General features: G+C 46.7%; 1 protein-coding gene across 3 annotated transcripts; it reads right to left on the bottom strand.

Moving 5' to 3' along the window:
• Window positions 1-1583: 1583 nt before the first annotated feature.
• On the bottom strand, window positions 1584-15148 carry KIF3B (kinesin family member 3B). Of its 3 annotated transcripts, XM_074604943.1 has the most exons (10): window positions 13693-13737; window positions 10592-10676; window positions 8768-10206; window positions 8076-8177; window positions 7281-7403; window positions 7057-7175; window positions 6712-6825; window positions 5935-6040; window positions 5547-5725; window positions 1584-5281 (listed from the first exon to the last, which is right to left on the bottom strand). In XM_074604943.1, the coding sequence occupies exons 3-10, from the start codon at window positions 10148-10150 to the stop codon at window positions 5188-5190; spliced, it is 2220 nt and encodes a 739-aa protein (XP_074461044.1). In that variant the 5' UTR covers window positions 10151-10206; window positions 10592-10676; window positions 13693-13737; the 3' UTR covers window positions 1584-5187. The 3 variants fall into 3 exon arrangements, with proteins under 3 accessions (XP_074461044.1, XP_074461043.1, XP_074461045.1); XM_074604942.1 differs by lacking the exons at window positions 10592-10676; window positions 13693-13737 and adding an exon at window positions 15069-15148; XM_074604944.1 differs by lacking the exon at window positions 13693-13737 and having other exon boundaries at window positions 10592-10753.
• Between the last annotated feature and the right edge of the window lie 313 nt (window positions 15149-15461).

Raw genomic sequence — 15461 nt, 5'->3', positions numbered from 1 at the left:
GAGGAGGAGGGGGAGGCGGCGGCGACGGCGGCGGCGGTTCGGGCCCGACATAACAACGGGGTCAAAGGGCTGGGGAGCAAAGGGAGGGTGGTGGGGGGGAAGGGGGCGGAGCTCAGCGACGGTGGCCGCGGCGGGACACAACGGGACCGCGAACGGAGGGGCGGGGCCGGGCGGCGGGAGGCGCGCGCGGCGGGGCTTGGGCCTGGTTTGAAGGAAAACAAACCGCAAGGGCTGCCGGGAGTTGTAGTCCCCGCACCGCACACACGCCCCCGCCGGACTACAGCTCCCGGCGGGCCCCGCCCGCGCCGCGCGGCATGACGGGAGAGGCCGCTGTTTTCCACAGCGCCTCACGGCCGCCGGCGGGAAGCGGTAACGTCGGGGCTGGGAGGTGGCTCTGTGACCGGCATCTTTGGCCCCGGCAAACCGGGGGGGGAGGGCACGCGGCCGACAGCTGCGAGGATCGGGAGGAGGGAAGATGTCGGCCCCCGCCGCGGCTCTTCGGGTTCAGGGCCCTGAGGTTACTTTCCCGAACTGCCACGGGTAGAGGTCGGTGGGATTACACAGAATCATGGAATGGTTTGGGTTGGAAGGGACCTTGAAGACCATCTCGTTCCAACCCCCTGCCCTGGGCAGGGACACCCCCCACCAGCCCAGGTTGCTCCAAGCCCCGTCCAACCTGGCCTTGAACCCCTCCAGGGAAGGGGCAGCCACAGCTTCTCTGGGCAACCTGGGCCAGGGGCTCACCACCCTCACAGCAAAGAATTTCTTCCTTTCTTCCTAATATCTCATCTAAGTCACCCCTCTTCCAGTTTAAAACCATTACCCCTCATCCTATGGCTCCCCTCCCTGATCCAGAGTCCCTCCCCATCTCTCCTGGAGCCCCTTTAGGGACTGGAAGGGGCTCTAAGGTCTCCCTGAAGTCTTCTCTTCTCCAGGCTGAACACCCCCGACTCTCTCAGCCTGTCCTCACAGCAGAGGGGCTCCAGCCTTCAGAGCACCTTTGTGGCCTCCTCTGGACTCACTCCAACAGGTCCATGTCCTTCTGCTGTTGGTGGCCTCAGAGCTGGAAGCAGCACTGCAGGGGGGTCTCCTCAGAGCAGAGGGGCAGAATCCCCCCTCACCCTGCTGGCCACGCTGCTGGGGATGCAGCCCAGGGTGCAGTTGGCTTTCTGGGCTCTGAGCACACACAGATGTCTCATGTTGAGCTTCTCATCAACCAACACCCTGAAGTGCTTCTCCTCAGGGCCGCTCTCAATCCATTCTCTGCCCAGCCTGGATTTGTGCTTGGGATTGCCCTGACCCACTTATTTAACTCAAGAGGCACCGGGGGCTGCAGACCCCTCTGGCTTCGCCCCCATTGGGGAAGGGACCCTGGCCAGGGCTCCTGCTCATGGTTCCTGAGGTGCCATGTGCCAGACAGCAACACAGCGTTAGGTGGTTCCACTCTTGTTTACATTTTACAGTTAAATAATAAATTAGTATGCCCAGAGACTTTTTTTGTGGGAAGGCTTTGTAAAACATGAAGTCAATGACCCTGCCATTTCTTACAAATTAAGAATGAAAAACGGGCACATTTTGATAGATGCAATAAATCTTATTGACTTTATTACACATTGTATTTTAGGATCACTTTACATTCCTAGACAAAAGAGATGATACAAATAAATATAAGCTGTAAAACTATGGACAGAACTATTGACAGGTTCTTTGTCTACAGATCACCTAAGAGAAGGCGGAGATCGGCATATCTCCGAGGAGCTGTGAGTTCTCATATGGACAGCTGTGCCCGCAGAGAGCGCCACGGGCAATCCAATTCAAAAAGAAAGAGGACTGAAGAAGGGAGTAAGCGCCTGGACCGCGGAGTTAAACCCACCATCGCGTGGTGCAGCACAGACAGGACCAGTGTTCTCAGTTCAGTTCCATCTCTGCATCTAATTATGGCTTTTGCAGGTTATCTTTTCCCATTTGTGTTTTAACACAGCAGAAACAGACCCACAAGAGTCACACTGAACCGTTTAAAACCTGGTGCACATTAACTGTTACAGACAGAAGAGAGGACAGATCCAGGCTTATAGATGTCTCGCTGGCGCTCGGCAAGCACTCTATGTTCAGTGAAGGCAGACTTACTACACCTAAAAAAAATACTGAACACAACTCTGATCTGATCTGTATAATGCATCAGTGTAGCCCGAAATGCTATGATAGAGGTATGTATTTTAGAAGATTCAAGCAGCATGCAAATAGTTTAAAAAAGGCGCTAGACCTATGTTAAGGTTTTTAAGAAAGTGCTTTAATTCCTATGCTTCAGTGTCACGCGGTGCTTGCTCTGAGAGCCGAGGGCTGACTTCTGCTGCGTGTTCACTTTTAAAAAAAAGATCCCATTGTACAGATCAGAGCAAAGATGGGAAGGACATTAAACATTCCTATGGAGAAACTATGACAGCGCACACTGTCCGAGGGCCTCTTCCAGGAGTTGGCTGAATTTCCTGTCTTTGGCTGTTAACCTGCAGGAAGCCCAGATGGTTCAGATAACACCCAGAGAGGGGCAAACTCGCCAGGAATGTTTCTTAAAAACTTCAACCCAGAGCTCAGTATGTTTTGTACAGCTTAAGACAATGTATTTTATCTTAATATCAGTGCCACTGAGTATCTGGTAAGTCCATCGGAATGAGACTCTAAAAGCTTCTGTAACGATCTGAGATTGCCCATGAATACACTAACCAAATCTCCAACCACAGCTCCAATTTAAATACAATGACTAAATATGCAGTTTTATTCTTTTTCCACCCACCTTGCTAATGAATTTCTACGGACTTAAAAGCAGAGCCTTTCTGACATATTAACCAGCTAGCTTATCAACACTAAAACGAGAACAGTTCAGGTTTGCATGGCAATTTCCACTGTACCAGTCCTGCCACAAGGGGAGTTTCCAGCATATGAGTTTAATATAGAATTCCCTGTGGAATAGTAGTGACTGAGGAGGTGTGCGCATGTACAGACACAGAGGTGTCTGTGTATCACATAAAACATACATGTACGTTGCTATGCATGTATTTTGTTGCCATTTCAGGTTTTAGACCCCCCCCTTGTTTCATTTCAATTCTCTGAGCATTTATACCATACAATCATCTTTTAAAATGTCAATGTACATAAGATCATGTGCTAGAGAGAAAGAGGGAGGAGAGGGAAGAGAAAGTGACATTATACTATGCAACAAGAACCAATTAAAAGGCTCTCTGTACATAAATAGTGCTTTATAAAAAGGAAGGTTATGACAAGTTTCCATGTTCAGGTTGAAAGAAATTTGTCAGATGCCTGCTCTCTCAATTATAAGGAAACTCCTCTTTCCTCCACCAAAACTAATATATATATATAGGCGTATACACGTGTGTGTATGTGTATATATATATATTAATCTTTTTGTCCAGAACAGGACTCCATGTATCAAAGCAGCTGAGTTAGCATTTAACCGGGCCCACCTGGGCAGCTGGCTCACCGAGGCACCGTGCCCGCAAGATGCAGAGGTGAGCTGTGCTGAGCGTTCGGTTCCTTCTGCTCATGGGGGTCAGATAGGATGGAGTTCTCCAGCCTGGGTGAAGTCACTCAGTGGATATTTAACGAGCACACAAGGCAGAGTCCACACATCAGAGCATTTCTAAAATCAGGCAAGTCCTCATACACTCACACATGTCAGTCTGGAGAAAGTCATCAGTGAGGGAGAGGAAATAGGTAAAAACGTTCATAGGATGACAGTCAACAGCAACCAGAAAAAATGAGATCCCAAGGCTCGATATACAGTGAACTAAAACTTACAAATGAGCTGTGAGACACTAGACAGGGACACCTTACTCTTGTCCTCAGCGCAGCAGCTGCACCTCCCTCTACCCTGCCACACGAGCCTGCAGTGTTACAGTAGCCTGCTTTAGTCATAGGGCAGCTTTGCAAAGAGACCATCAAAAGCAGGGGTCCTTCCTCCCTTGTTTTCAAAGAAAAACCCCTGGAATTAATACCAGATTCCGTTACCCAGACTTGGTTACATGTGCTTTCACTCCCAGTGGGCTCTGCGTAGGCTGGGAGATGCAAAGGGAAAGTTAACGTGGAACAGGCGAGGCACAAAAGGTACCAAACGCTGAACCTCCAAGGGAGGGGACCATACTTAGAAGAAGAGAGCACTCAAAGGCAGCTCCACATTATAGTGCTCTACCCTCTACCCAGCTTACAGGGGAGCGCAGAGTCAGCCCTATGAGCCTGCTAGGAAGATAGCTCTGAGCCAATGCTACATTTTCTGTGAACAGTGGGAGACATGAGAAAATGGCCATACGCCACCCCACAGGTTTAAAGACTTCGTATGGGCACCGGTTTCAAATGCCAGGGGTAAAGATGGAGGCAAGAGAGAGGAAGAAAGCTGTGGAGCTGGCACTGGTATGCAGATGAATTCTTTGACAAGGTGGTTCCTGTTGGTAGGGGTGAAGTCTGTAGGAGATCAGTTTAGAGGAGCTCTTACTTATGCCTGTAAACAAGGAAAGGACTTCAGTTTCTATTGCTTCCTTTCTAGAGAGCGCAAAGTTGCTTGCGAGACCCCTTTTTTCTCCTACAGTTCTAAAGGGAGACACAGCTATCTGGTGGTGAGTACACGCTGACCGCTGCCATCCTGCCTGTTCAGACCAACTTCTTAACCCCAAATGATGATGCCAGTCTTTCAAGCAGGAAGAGGAAAAACTATGCACTTAGATAAGTTTGAACAGATCCTCTGCTTTTTAACCTCGTTTGGTTCTCACTGTGGAGCTCTGGAGTGGTGGTTCTGTTGAGATGACTTTCAACTGTCTTCTTATTGCCCAACAGCAAAAAAACCCAGTGCAGCAAAAGGGCTAGTGCAGAAGGAGAGACGGTGATGCTGTGAGGTGGTCCCCATGCTTCCCATTGCTTCTAATACACTTTAACGTACCTCATGCATTTCTGATTTCCTAACTAAAATCTGTTTCCCACAGAGGCCAAATGCTGAATTGCAAGCACGCATTTTCCTGTGGCTCAGTGCACCTGGACTGGCTCAAGTCAGTTAAACAGCAAAGAGGCCATCTCCAGGGGAAAGGAGCTGGAGTCTGGCTGGGAGTTATCTCTGCAGGTTTTTACTTGTCTCTGCTCTCAGAAGGCAAAGGCTGTTCGTGCCCTGGAGAGGAACTGCTGGTTTTACTTTGGAACCAGCCCTCGGGACTGTGGGTAGAGCTGAGAACTATGGGTGCCTGCTGAAGAGGATCCCCCTGATTTCCTTCCAGTTTTAGGCCTGAAGAAGTAAAAATGAAAAAAAAAATAAACAAAAAGCCCCAACAACGTCACCTGTTACTCATCAAAATTAATCTTCCAAAAGCTGAATTTTTTTACTGGATTTATTCTCTAATCAGTCTCAGCTTTCTCTTCTGTCCTATGTTCCTTTCACAATCTCTCTGCTTTACAGCCAAGCTCACCTTAACTTTACTGACGAGAAGTGCTGACACATAGCAACGGTACTCGTACTGTTGGCTAGTCTGCCTGCTAAAAGTCCAACTCACCTGGGTTTTGTTTTTTTATTTGAAGTACTCTCAAAGGTTGAAGCGTCCACCTGTATCTCATCTTCATCCTGCAGAGCTGCTTCTAGAGCTGCCTGAACTTTGGGAGCAATGGCTGGACCTTCATAGTCTCTCGTCGTTCGGCTGGGCATGTCAAGTTCCAGTAATACAATGTTCTCTGCCTGAGATAGCAAAAGCAGAATCGAAGTTTGCACGCTTTCATACAAATAGTTTATTTTCCCTCCAGAAGCTTATTCTGAAGTACTTCATAAATGTATGCAGGATACTGGAAAAATTTACATCCCATTAAAAAACTAACAACCCTCTGCAATCCACATTCCCCTGATCAGGAGGGTGAACACAGGAAGGTTATAATCACATCTGGGCTTACCCTGTACCGAGCCTCTGGACGAATCATCATGGACGTCCTGGCGTGTTGGCTCAGTGGCCTTTTGTATCCTACAGCAGACACCGGTCGTTTCATCATCTGCTGGTTTCTAGAGAAAAAATGGATACTCACGTCTATTATACACCAAAACCAAAGACTCCTCTTGGAGTTTATGAGCTAAAACCTCTGAAAATTACACACACAAATATGTTTCAAGACAGCAGAAACTACCTAGGCTGCATTGGCAAGAACAGCTCTCTACAGTCAGAAGAAGATCGGATCGTTATCCTGTGTCATCTGTTCCCTAAACAAAGGGGAGGGTGTCTACATATTTCTACTATACAGATCGCAGCTGCACTCAGCTGCACCCAACTTTCTAAATTTGTTGTACAAACCCTTCTGTGTAGAGAGGCAGCATCAAGCCACAGCTCTCATAATAGTAATTATTTTTGAGAGCTTTCCTATATAAACTAGGAAAGAAATATGATAGGAATTTACTGCTATTTTAGTGGTGAATGCACTATTACATATATTTTACATAGAATTATTGGGCTCATCTAGAAGAAAAATCCTAATATTTCAAGAATTTTCCTAACTATGCATTCCTATTTTATTCAACCTACCAAGAGGAATAAATTTTTTTATTTTATTGTGCAGCATGAAGCTACGAACCCTAGAGGGCCAATTTAAATCCCCAATTCAGTCCCCCTTTTGGGGTGCCTTGTTCTTGACAGCTAGAGGGGTTTCTGTGACCCAAGAAAAGCTTAGAAGTACACTCACTCCAGACGGGTTATGGGATGCAGTTTCCACTGGTCTTCCTCTTCATCAAAGAATGATCTGTTCATGATCTTATTCTTTTCTTCCAAGGGAATAAAATTTTCAATAATCAGGTGCCTACATGCAACCACAAAAATGGGAAATACACAAGAAACATAATTAGCAGATGACTTTCTCCACTGATCCTCTCACACTGACTTAACACAGGCCTGGAAAAGGAGGAATGTTTTAGTTTTCTCATGTTTACATCTTGTCCCACAAGCATGTGCAATGCAGTCCCTCCACTCCCCACCCAAAACCCCCATCTGTGTTACAGTTAATAGCAGGCAATGAAGTGACGGGAGTTACTTTAGCTTTAGTTCCCTGGTAAGTTCATTCTGGGTCTGTTCCAGTTCCTGGCGCTCCTTGATGTGCTCTTCTTGGAGATCATGGATCTCTGCCTTCACAGCTTGCAGCTTGGAAAATAACTGGAACAGACAAGAAGAGCCAAAATCATAACTTGCCAATGTTCCTCTCACGTTCACACACAAGTTGATTTTGTTCCTAACTGGATAGATGTGGAATCATTTTACCTTTTTGAGTTTTTTTGTCTTTATGTCCACCTCTTGCTGAAGAGAACTGTAGGTCTCCTTCAGCTCTAGTGTTTCCTCGTCCCGACTTTCCATCTGTTGCTGGATTTCTCGCTCCCGGCGTTTCTGAAGAAGGTGACATACAATATTAAAGACCACAACTACATTGCCACCTCCAGGCTGACATACATGAAACCAACGCTCAGCGTGTTTACTTCCCTGGGTTCCAGGGCTTTTGCTTTAGCTTCTAGTTCTTCCTATCTCTTGCCTTAGAAATACCAGAAGCATTAACTCTTCTTTGTCTTTGTTTTGCTACTAAAATCAGATAGCGTGAATAAGTGCTCGAGTTTCAATTACAGGAATCAAATGTCATATTTAGATTCTTTTCTTTTTTCCTTTTTATCAATTTGTACTAGCCATTGCACTTAAAGACTCACCAACAGAAAATGCATAACAGATAATAAATTTTAGCACACAGTAAACATGTTTCCCTTGAGCTAATGGCTGAACTGTCACTCTTTGGGGTCTTCCAATTATTTCTTCACTTACAGACAGCTACAAATCAAGATAGGACATAAGTCTTTAACGTGAAAAGCTGGAATAAAACTATTATAAACCTTCTTTACGTACCTCATACAATGACAGCCCTCCCCCCTTCTGTTGAGATTAATGATTGCCATTAAGCTAATTTTAGGGTTAACCTGGGCAAATTTTCTTATGGTTTCTCCTGATACAATGTTTTATAAAAGTTCCGAAGCTAGGCTTTTTATACAAAATAACAAATGTTCTTCCTTGTACCTGTTCTGCAATTTCCTGTCGTTTCTGTTCCAAGATTTTCTGCTGTTCATTTGTGTGATCCACAATATTTTTCCCTCCCACCAGAAGCTTGCTTTCCATTGCCTGAAAGGAAAAACCAAGGTCAGAAGTTTCTCTCAGTGCCCATCTAATTGGTCTTTTCCACAGAAGGTAACTTCCTTTTGTACGGATACAACTTCTTCATCACAGCTCCCTTATTAAACCTTCTCTTTCAAGTTGGCTGCTACGAGAATTACCGTTTCTTAAAGTTCCAGTAAAACTGTGGGATTGGTGAAGGGGTAACTTACTTAGAATTGCACATTGTTGCAATGTGTGGCAAAGCTGAAGAACAAAAATGGGTGCTCTGTAAAGAACTTGTTAATGATCTGTGGCAGAATGAGGCATTTTTTGTGCTACAGCTTGTGAAAAGACGTATCATCACATTTTATTGTGCTGATTGCTTAAGATCCTACAAGATCGGCACATAAGAACAATGCAACAACTCATGAATATTGAAACATGTAATTAATAGTGGAAATTGTCCAGAAATAGTTTATTTCCAAATCTTCCAATCTAAACACATGTCACTATCCTGGAAACTTCTTGTGAAATATCTTTCCAAATTGGGAAACCCTCTATTCTCCCCACAGCCTAAATAAATTGCTGTCAAAAAGTATGACAAGGAAGAGTTCTACCTTGATTTTAGCACTCAACATTTCTGTTGCTTCCTTCTCTCGCCTCAGGTCCTCCATTTTCTTCTCCTTCTCTTTCAGCAGTCTCATCTTTTCTTCTGCTACCAAGCTGTGATCCTCAACTATAGCTTTCTTCTCAATCTCCAGCTTTTCTTGTTGCTCCCTCCAATAGTCATCTTTGTCATCTCCTTCATCCTCACCCTCTTCAGTGTCCTCCTCCTCTTCACCACCATCTCTCCTCCTTTCCCTCCTCTTTCTTTTGCCAATAGACCGTTTTTCCAACTGTGCCTTGAGTCGAGCAATCTCTTCCTGGAATTCTCGTAGCAGAGCATCTTTAGGATCCTCATTCACTCGTGGCTTGTTCTTGATGTTTTTGGCACGATTGGCATATCTCAGTGTTGTGAGAGTCTCCTCTACATTGTAAGAGGCAGGGCCTATATTGGCCACCATCACAGTTTTGGCATTGCCACCTAATGAGTCCTGAAGTAACCTTGTCAGCTTTGAGTCCCGGTATGGAATGTGTGTGCTTTTGCCATCTACTAGGGCAGAGATAACATTGCCCAAAGCTGAAAGAGAGAGATTGATTTTAGTAGCTTCCTTTAACCTTTCCCCCTGTGCTCCAGTCTTAGCTTGCCGCTCGCTGCCTGCAAGGTCTACCAGGTTGAGTTTCCCAACACGGATGTGATTCTCCCCATCAAGTCCTAACTCGCTGCATTCGATAGTGATCACAAAAATGGCATGAGATCGAGAGCTGTGTTCATTCATGTTGGTGGCACCAACGGAGCGATTTTGGTTTCCCACATTCATGACATGCTCTATCTCTTTGACACTTTTTGTAACAAAGGAGGACAAATCCTTAACATATACGCCTGTATCTGGTCTCTCCTTTAACTCCAGCCGCTTGGACTGATCCTTTGATAACAAGTCTCTGATTTCTTCTTGGTATATTTCCAAATAAGATGCTCTAACTAGGTATTGCTGATTTTGAGATCTAGAGATGTGGGTGAAGATGTGATCGAATGAATTGGGGATGACCCCTCTTTTTTCAGGATCACCGCGCACCCCTTCCATCGTATATGTTTTCCCTGTCCCAGTCTGCCCATAGGCAAAGATTGTCCCATTAAACCCTTGCAGAACAGAGTCCACGAGAGGTCTGAAGGTCTCATCATAGAGTTCGACCTGTTTGGAATTCCAGTCATACACGGCATCAAAGGTGAACGTTTTAGGTAGTTCATGAGATGTTCCCCGCGGATTCTTCACGGAGACTTGCCCTAACTTGACATCCACGTTAACAACTTTCTCATACGAAGCTGTCTTCTCTTTGCTATTCATTGGCCGGCATCGTACCACCACCCTAACAGACTCAGAGCTCTTTAACTTAGACATGACAGCAGGCCTGTGGCTGGCGTGATCTGATCGATGGATGATCCCGTGTTAGAAACCTAGAACAGAAACAAAGGAGGAGTATGTGAAGGCAGTTTTCTGCAGGTGACCATTTTTCACAAAGCCAAAGATTCAACTCATCTATTCGAGCAGGATTTTCCATTCATTAATTTGCGAGGGATTTTGGAAAATAATGTACAACACGAAAACTTTAAAAAGGCCTGAACCCAGACAGTGTTATTTTACCAAAGCCTGTCCATCGATCAGTATCATTTCTACAAGTTCTGCTTAAAAAAAATCTTCATCACATCTTTAGCGCTAGTAGAGAACCTTTTATTGACCCTTAAAAATAATCACAATGCTTTTTAAACTATTTATAAAAATAATATAATGCTTTGCCATTGATTCCCTTTGCAGTCAGGCTTTTTGTTTTAAATCTCATACTTTGAAAATCCAGTACAAGCTTGCTCTCTCCGTATTGCTCGTGAAAGGGAATCAGTCAGGTGCTTTGATTAAGTGCTTCAACTACCTATTAAAATACAAGAGAGATCATAAATTATAAATAAGAGTATTTTCAGAGTTCCCTCTTCTTATGCCTCAAATATATTGACAAAACCTTCTCATTTTTATCAGACGTTTGTATTACAATCCCCTCACATGTGACGTCATGTGTCATCAGGACCATCCTGCCACAAAAGGTTTAAAACTTATGGCTGGTTTTTCTTAAATGACAACAATTCTCTGGAATAACGCCCAAATGCTTTTTTCCTCTTGTGTGTTACACTTTAAAGTCACTTTCTAGAAGCCTCCTTACAGAATAATAGACCTTTAATTGGGCTGCAGCAGCTGCCAGGATTCAAGATAAAATCATTAAATAGTTTGTTTCTAGGCATCACATCCCCTGAATATTCTGCATTTCCACACTTGGGAAAACTGTTGTTACCTTTCCTTTATGTCAACAATCAAGTGAAAATAATTGTTACAGAAAAGATATCACCCAGTCTTGCAAACTATCTCACTACAAAGGAAATCATTAAAGCAGCCGAATGTAGTGCAGCCCTCCAACGCTTGCAAATATGGTGAAAACAAACCAGTAAGGGGAGGGGATTACCCCAGTGAGGTGGGCTCTGAAATCACTGGGCAAAAAGAGGAATATTTCCCCACCTAGCCGCAGCTAGGCGTGGGTGCGTGCTGCTGTAGGATGCCTTTGTTGTGCCCCCACCGAGGGCACTGCCACTGCCCTATAACTTCAGGCTCTTCACACCCCAACATTCAAAGTCACTGCTGGTCCTGCTCTCTGCATGCCCACAGCCCCAGAACTCCTCATCCTTCTATTCCACTTCGAAACTGCCAAGTCAATGCTGATCTTGCGTTCGCATTTTTTTGCACAGGTATCTTCAGCACACTTAAAACAGAGAACAGCATTCCCCACCCGCATTCAGCTGGGAGCAGGAAGAAAAAGCTATAAAGGTGGAGTCTTCTACACTATGCCTCGTCTAATGCTCAAGCAACCAGAGGACATCAAGGTGTGAAGTGGACACCTGCCAGGATTTGCCCTTCTCAAGCTTCTGAAGGTGAGTTTAAGCTCCTTTCGCATCACTCCTTATAAAAATTTCATAAAGCACTCAGTCCTTTGAGGCCACCCTCCTCTTTCTGTAAAGTGATTGCCCTCAGCAAAAGGATCCTGCAAACCCGCATTTGTGTCTTCCACAACTAGAACTCGGGCATCTGTTTTTACAGGGAAGCTGAAGGCAACTGCTCTTGCTTGACATATTTCATGCACAACTGTTCACACAGACCTATGCTGTTATTCTTTCTTTTGGCATTATACTTTTACCGGGATTTCCCAAGAAAGCCAGCTCTGCCCAAGCACATCAACCTACTGAAATACACTCCACACTCCTGGCTCTGGTCTTCCAACTGAATCAGGTTTACAAGATTCAGCATCAGTCTAAACTCACGCTGCATAAACCCAGCTCACGGATCCGAGTCCTTCATTACTCTGGGTAGAGAGGAAGAAACACTGTTGCACCCCCCTGTCATTAGCACAATGAGCTGCTATTTAAAATAGAACAAAAAGACTGTGTTACTGCACGTAAGATCTAAAAGGCACAGCTTGTGGAATTCAATGTGATTTCTAATAAGCTTTTTTTGAAAAAAAGTATCTTTCAGGAAAAGCTCTGAGATCCTTCTGCCAATTGGAACTAAATGTAAAACTAATACACACTGGAAACCCCAGATAGCGCTGGCACACGTCCAGTCTGGCCTCCTCAGGATGTTCTCACTGTTCCACTACCAGCTGGATCTGCAGCAACCCATGGATTTTGTCTAACTGTTTTTTACTCAATAATTGCATGTCTCAGGAGAGCTTCTCAAACAAGGAGACAGAGAACTTCAGGAGCAGAGCTAGAGGACTGAGAAAGGAGGCAGAACACTTCTAGCCCAACATCCCGACTGTCAATCTGCACTACAAAGAACAATACAAGAGCAACAAATAAACGTGTTTACGAATTGTATGGAAACCTCAATATGGCCTTTGGAATTTCCTTGGGTTTTCGAGGGGAAACTCCTTGCTCCTCACTATTCCCATGAAAGCCCATGGTAACTACCAGGAGGAAGATGAGGAACACACATTGAATTCACCAAACTGGACAATCATGCAGAAGAAGCATTTTGCAGCCTGCACAGTGAATTCAAACCACTACAGGAATTTTGGATCGCTTCTGAATAAAAACATTTCCCTTCTAACTGACAACTCCAAATAAAGATGACCTCACTGTCTGACTCAGAAGGAATATGTATTCTAGAATACCAACAGAGAAAGAATATGTGAAATGGGGACAAGTCTTGCAGAAGCATAAAAAGCAACACTCCTAATCATCATGAGTAGTTCTATATACAAATAGACACTTCTCCTTCTACACCTTCCTGAGATATTCCCGTAGTTCAAGTTCAAAAGAGAATTTTTTTTCAGACAAGCTCACATATCAACTGCTGCTTCATTTATCTGCATTATTACAGTGAATGTTCATATTGGCAAATACTCAAATTAGGCATGAATCCTGAAAAGCAGAGCGTTGATTTATTCTATGTAATTAATATCCAAAATACTATTTTGATGACAAGTGCCGCTTTGTAAGTGATGCTGACTAACATTAAATGATCAGAACTAAGCTAAACTTAACATAGACTGTTTTTTTACAAGAGGATACATTGCCATCCACAGCTCACCTGGAAGTTATAGGTGAAATATCCAGCATGTCCCCTCTGCAACAGCTTTGGTGGAGGTTTACAATGAACAAAAGTTATGTTGTATATTTGCTGTTCCTCATGGAACCTCACTGTTCCTCGCCACGAGCTTGATAATCTTTTGACATCTTTCCCCATTTCACTTGCAAGTCTCTCTCTATAGTCACAGATAAATTATTTTATTCCTGATTAGGGCTATTTTCATAACAACCTGTCACAAATCATCTCCAATTATTTTATCTACTGCTATGAAGTTTACCGGAAGCAAAACAAATTATGTTTCTTCTCAGACTTACCCAAGTGCGTAACTGAAAAATAACACCAATTAGTTGGCAGTGTTTGTACTCCAGAAACTCCACGGCAACATCTGAGCTGCCGAGAGCAGCCGGACAGGGATGGCCAAGAAGACCTGGGAAGGCGTCCATGCCACCCACTCTCCTGCCACGGGGAGGGGACTTTGTTCATGAAATTACTTCAGCCTACAGCAACCTGGGCCAGGTACTTAAGAGTCAAGGTGAAGGCTGAGATGAATGCATTCAAAGATGTGCTCCAGATGACCAAGAAGGGAGGGTGAGCAGAAATCCAAACATTTTTGTTTATTTCAGCCAACATAAGGCTGAAAAAATAAACAATGCCACAACGTGAAAGTAAGTTAAGGTGACCGTGTCTCCTCAGAAACTTTCAGGAGTCGGGACCGGAGAGCTCTGCTGGCCGTGCCCAAGGAATGCTGCGCTCTTACCAGGCACCATCACTTATCCCGTCTGCCTCTGGCAGGCTGAAGTCCCAAGGCCTCTCTACTTCCTGGCTTAAGTTTAAAGGCCTCAGGAAGATGTCCTTGGTACACTGGCTAAACCCTTCCCTCACGTCTCTCTGCACATCCCCACTTAAGATACCACTTAAAAAAAATTCCATCACTTTCTTGCAGTTTAAATCTTTCAGGTATTTGTGGGTTCATAATATCATGGCTTAATTGCTTGTGTCTTTTACTCCTTCACAAGCCAACTCTCTTTTCCATAATAACGCTCTCCTCCACCCTCCCTGCCCAACACACCGTGGACCAAACCAGACATCCCTAGTGCCGGTGGTGGAGCTGGGCTGGTGTGTGCCAGCTCTGCCACGGCATGTCCTCTGCTGCCGGGGCCCCGACTTCACTTAGTGCCTGTGGTCACCTTCCTCTGCTTCAGCACGGCGCCCCACGGGTGTCCCCAGCCCCCGGGGGAGGTGGCAGGTACGGGATCCCCACTCCAGCCAGGACCCTGAGCATCACCCGCCACCCTCGCAGCCGTGACACCGGGCACAGCAGGGAAGGGGGCCCGAGGACACCCTGGACCCCCGGCTCGAGGGACTGGGACAGCGGGCCGTGCCCGAGGGGGGAGCGGGGACTGCGGGACACTCGCCTGTACGGGGACACCGGCCCGCGGCCTCGCCACCGGGCAGGGCCTGCCGCCTCCCGGCCGAACCCCTCGCCGGCGAGGCCGTGCCCACGCGTGCAAACGCGGGGAGGCCACACGGGCAACGGGCGCCCCGGGCTGTCACAGCCGCGAGGCACCGGGGGAGCGGCGGGTCCGCCCTCGGGTGAGGGCGTGACACCTCGGGGCGGGCCCCCGCCGCAGCCACGGGGGTGTCGGGGCGGCGGCGGGGCCCACGGAGCCGCGGGCCGAGCCGGACTCACCTGCGCCGTCACCATGGAGCCGCGCGGCCGCCTCCTCCCGCGGCACCGGAAGCGGCGGGCCGGCCCCGCCCATGACGCACTTCCTTGGCAACGCGCGCGCCCGCCCCCACGCCGCCACTTCCGTAGCGACCGGCCCCGCCGCCGCCCCCGGGGCCCGGATGGAGCCGGGACAAAGGGGCCACCGCCCCCGCCGAGCCCCGCGCACCTCCCGGAACCGGCGGCACGCCGAGGCCTGGCGGCAAGGGCGGCCCCGACCGGGCCGCACCTCACCATCCACAAACCCCACAAGCCGCATTTTTTACCCCAGCCGGGGAGCACCGTGCTGCTGCTCGGCCACCCCCGGGCCCGGGAAGGCGCCCGCCTCACGGGGCATCCAGCACGGAGTACAGCGGT

Source organism: Larus michahellis, chromosome 12 (genome assembly GCF_964199755.1).
Source record: "Larus michahellis chromosome 12, bLarMic1.1, whole genome shotgun sequence".
NCBI lineage: Eukaryota > Metazoa > Chordata > Aves > Charadriiformes > Laridae > Larus > Larus michahellis.
Note: the sequence above shows the minus strand (reverse complement) of the source record. Positions and strands in the feature narration are given on the sequence as shown.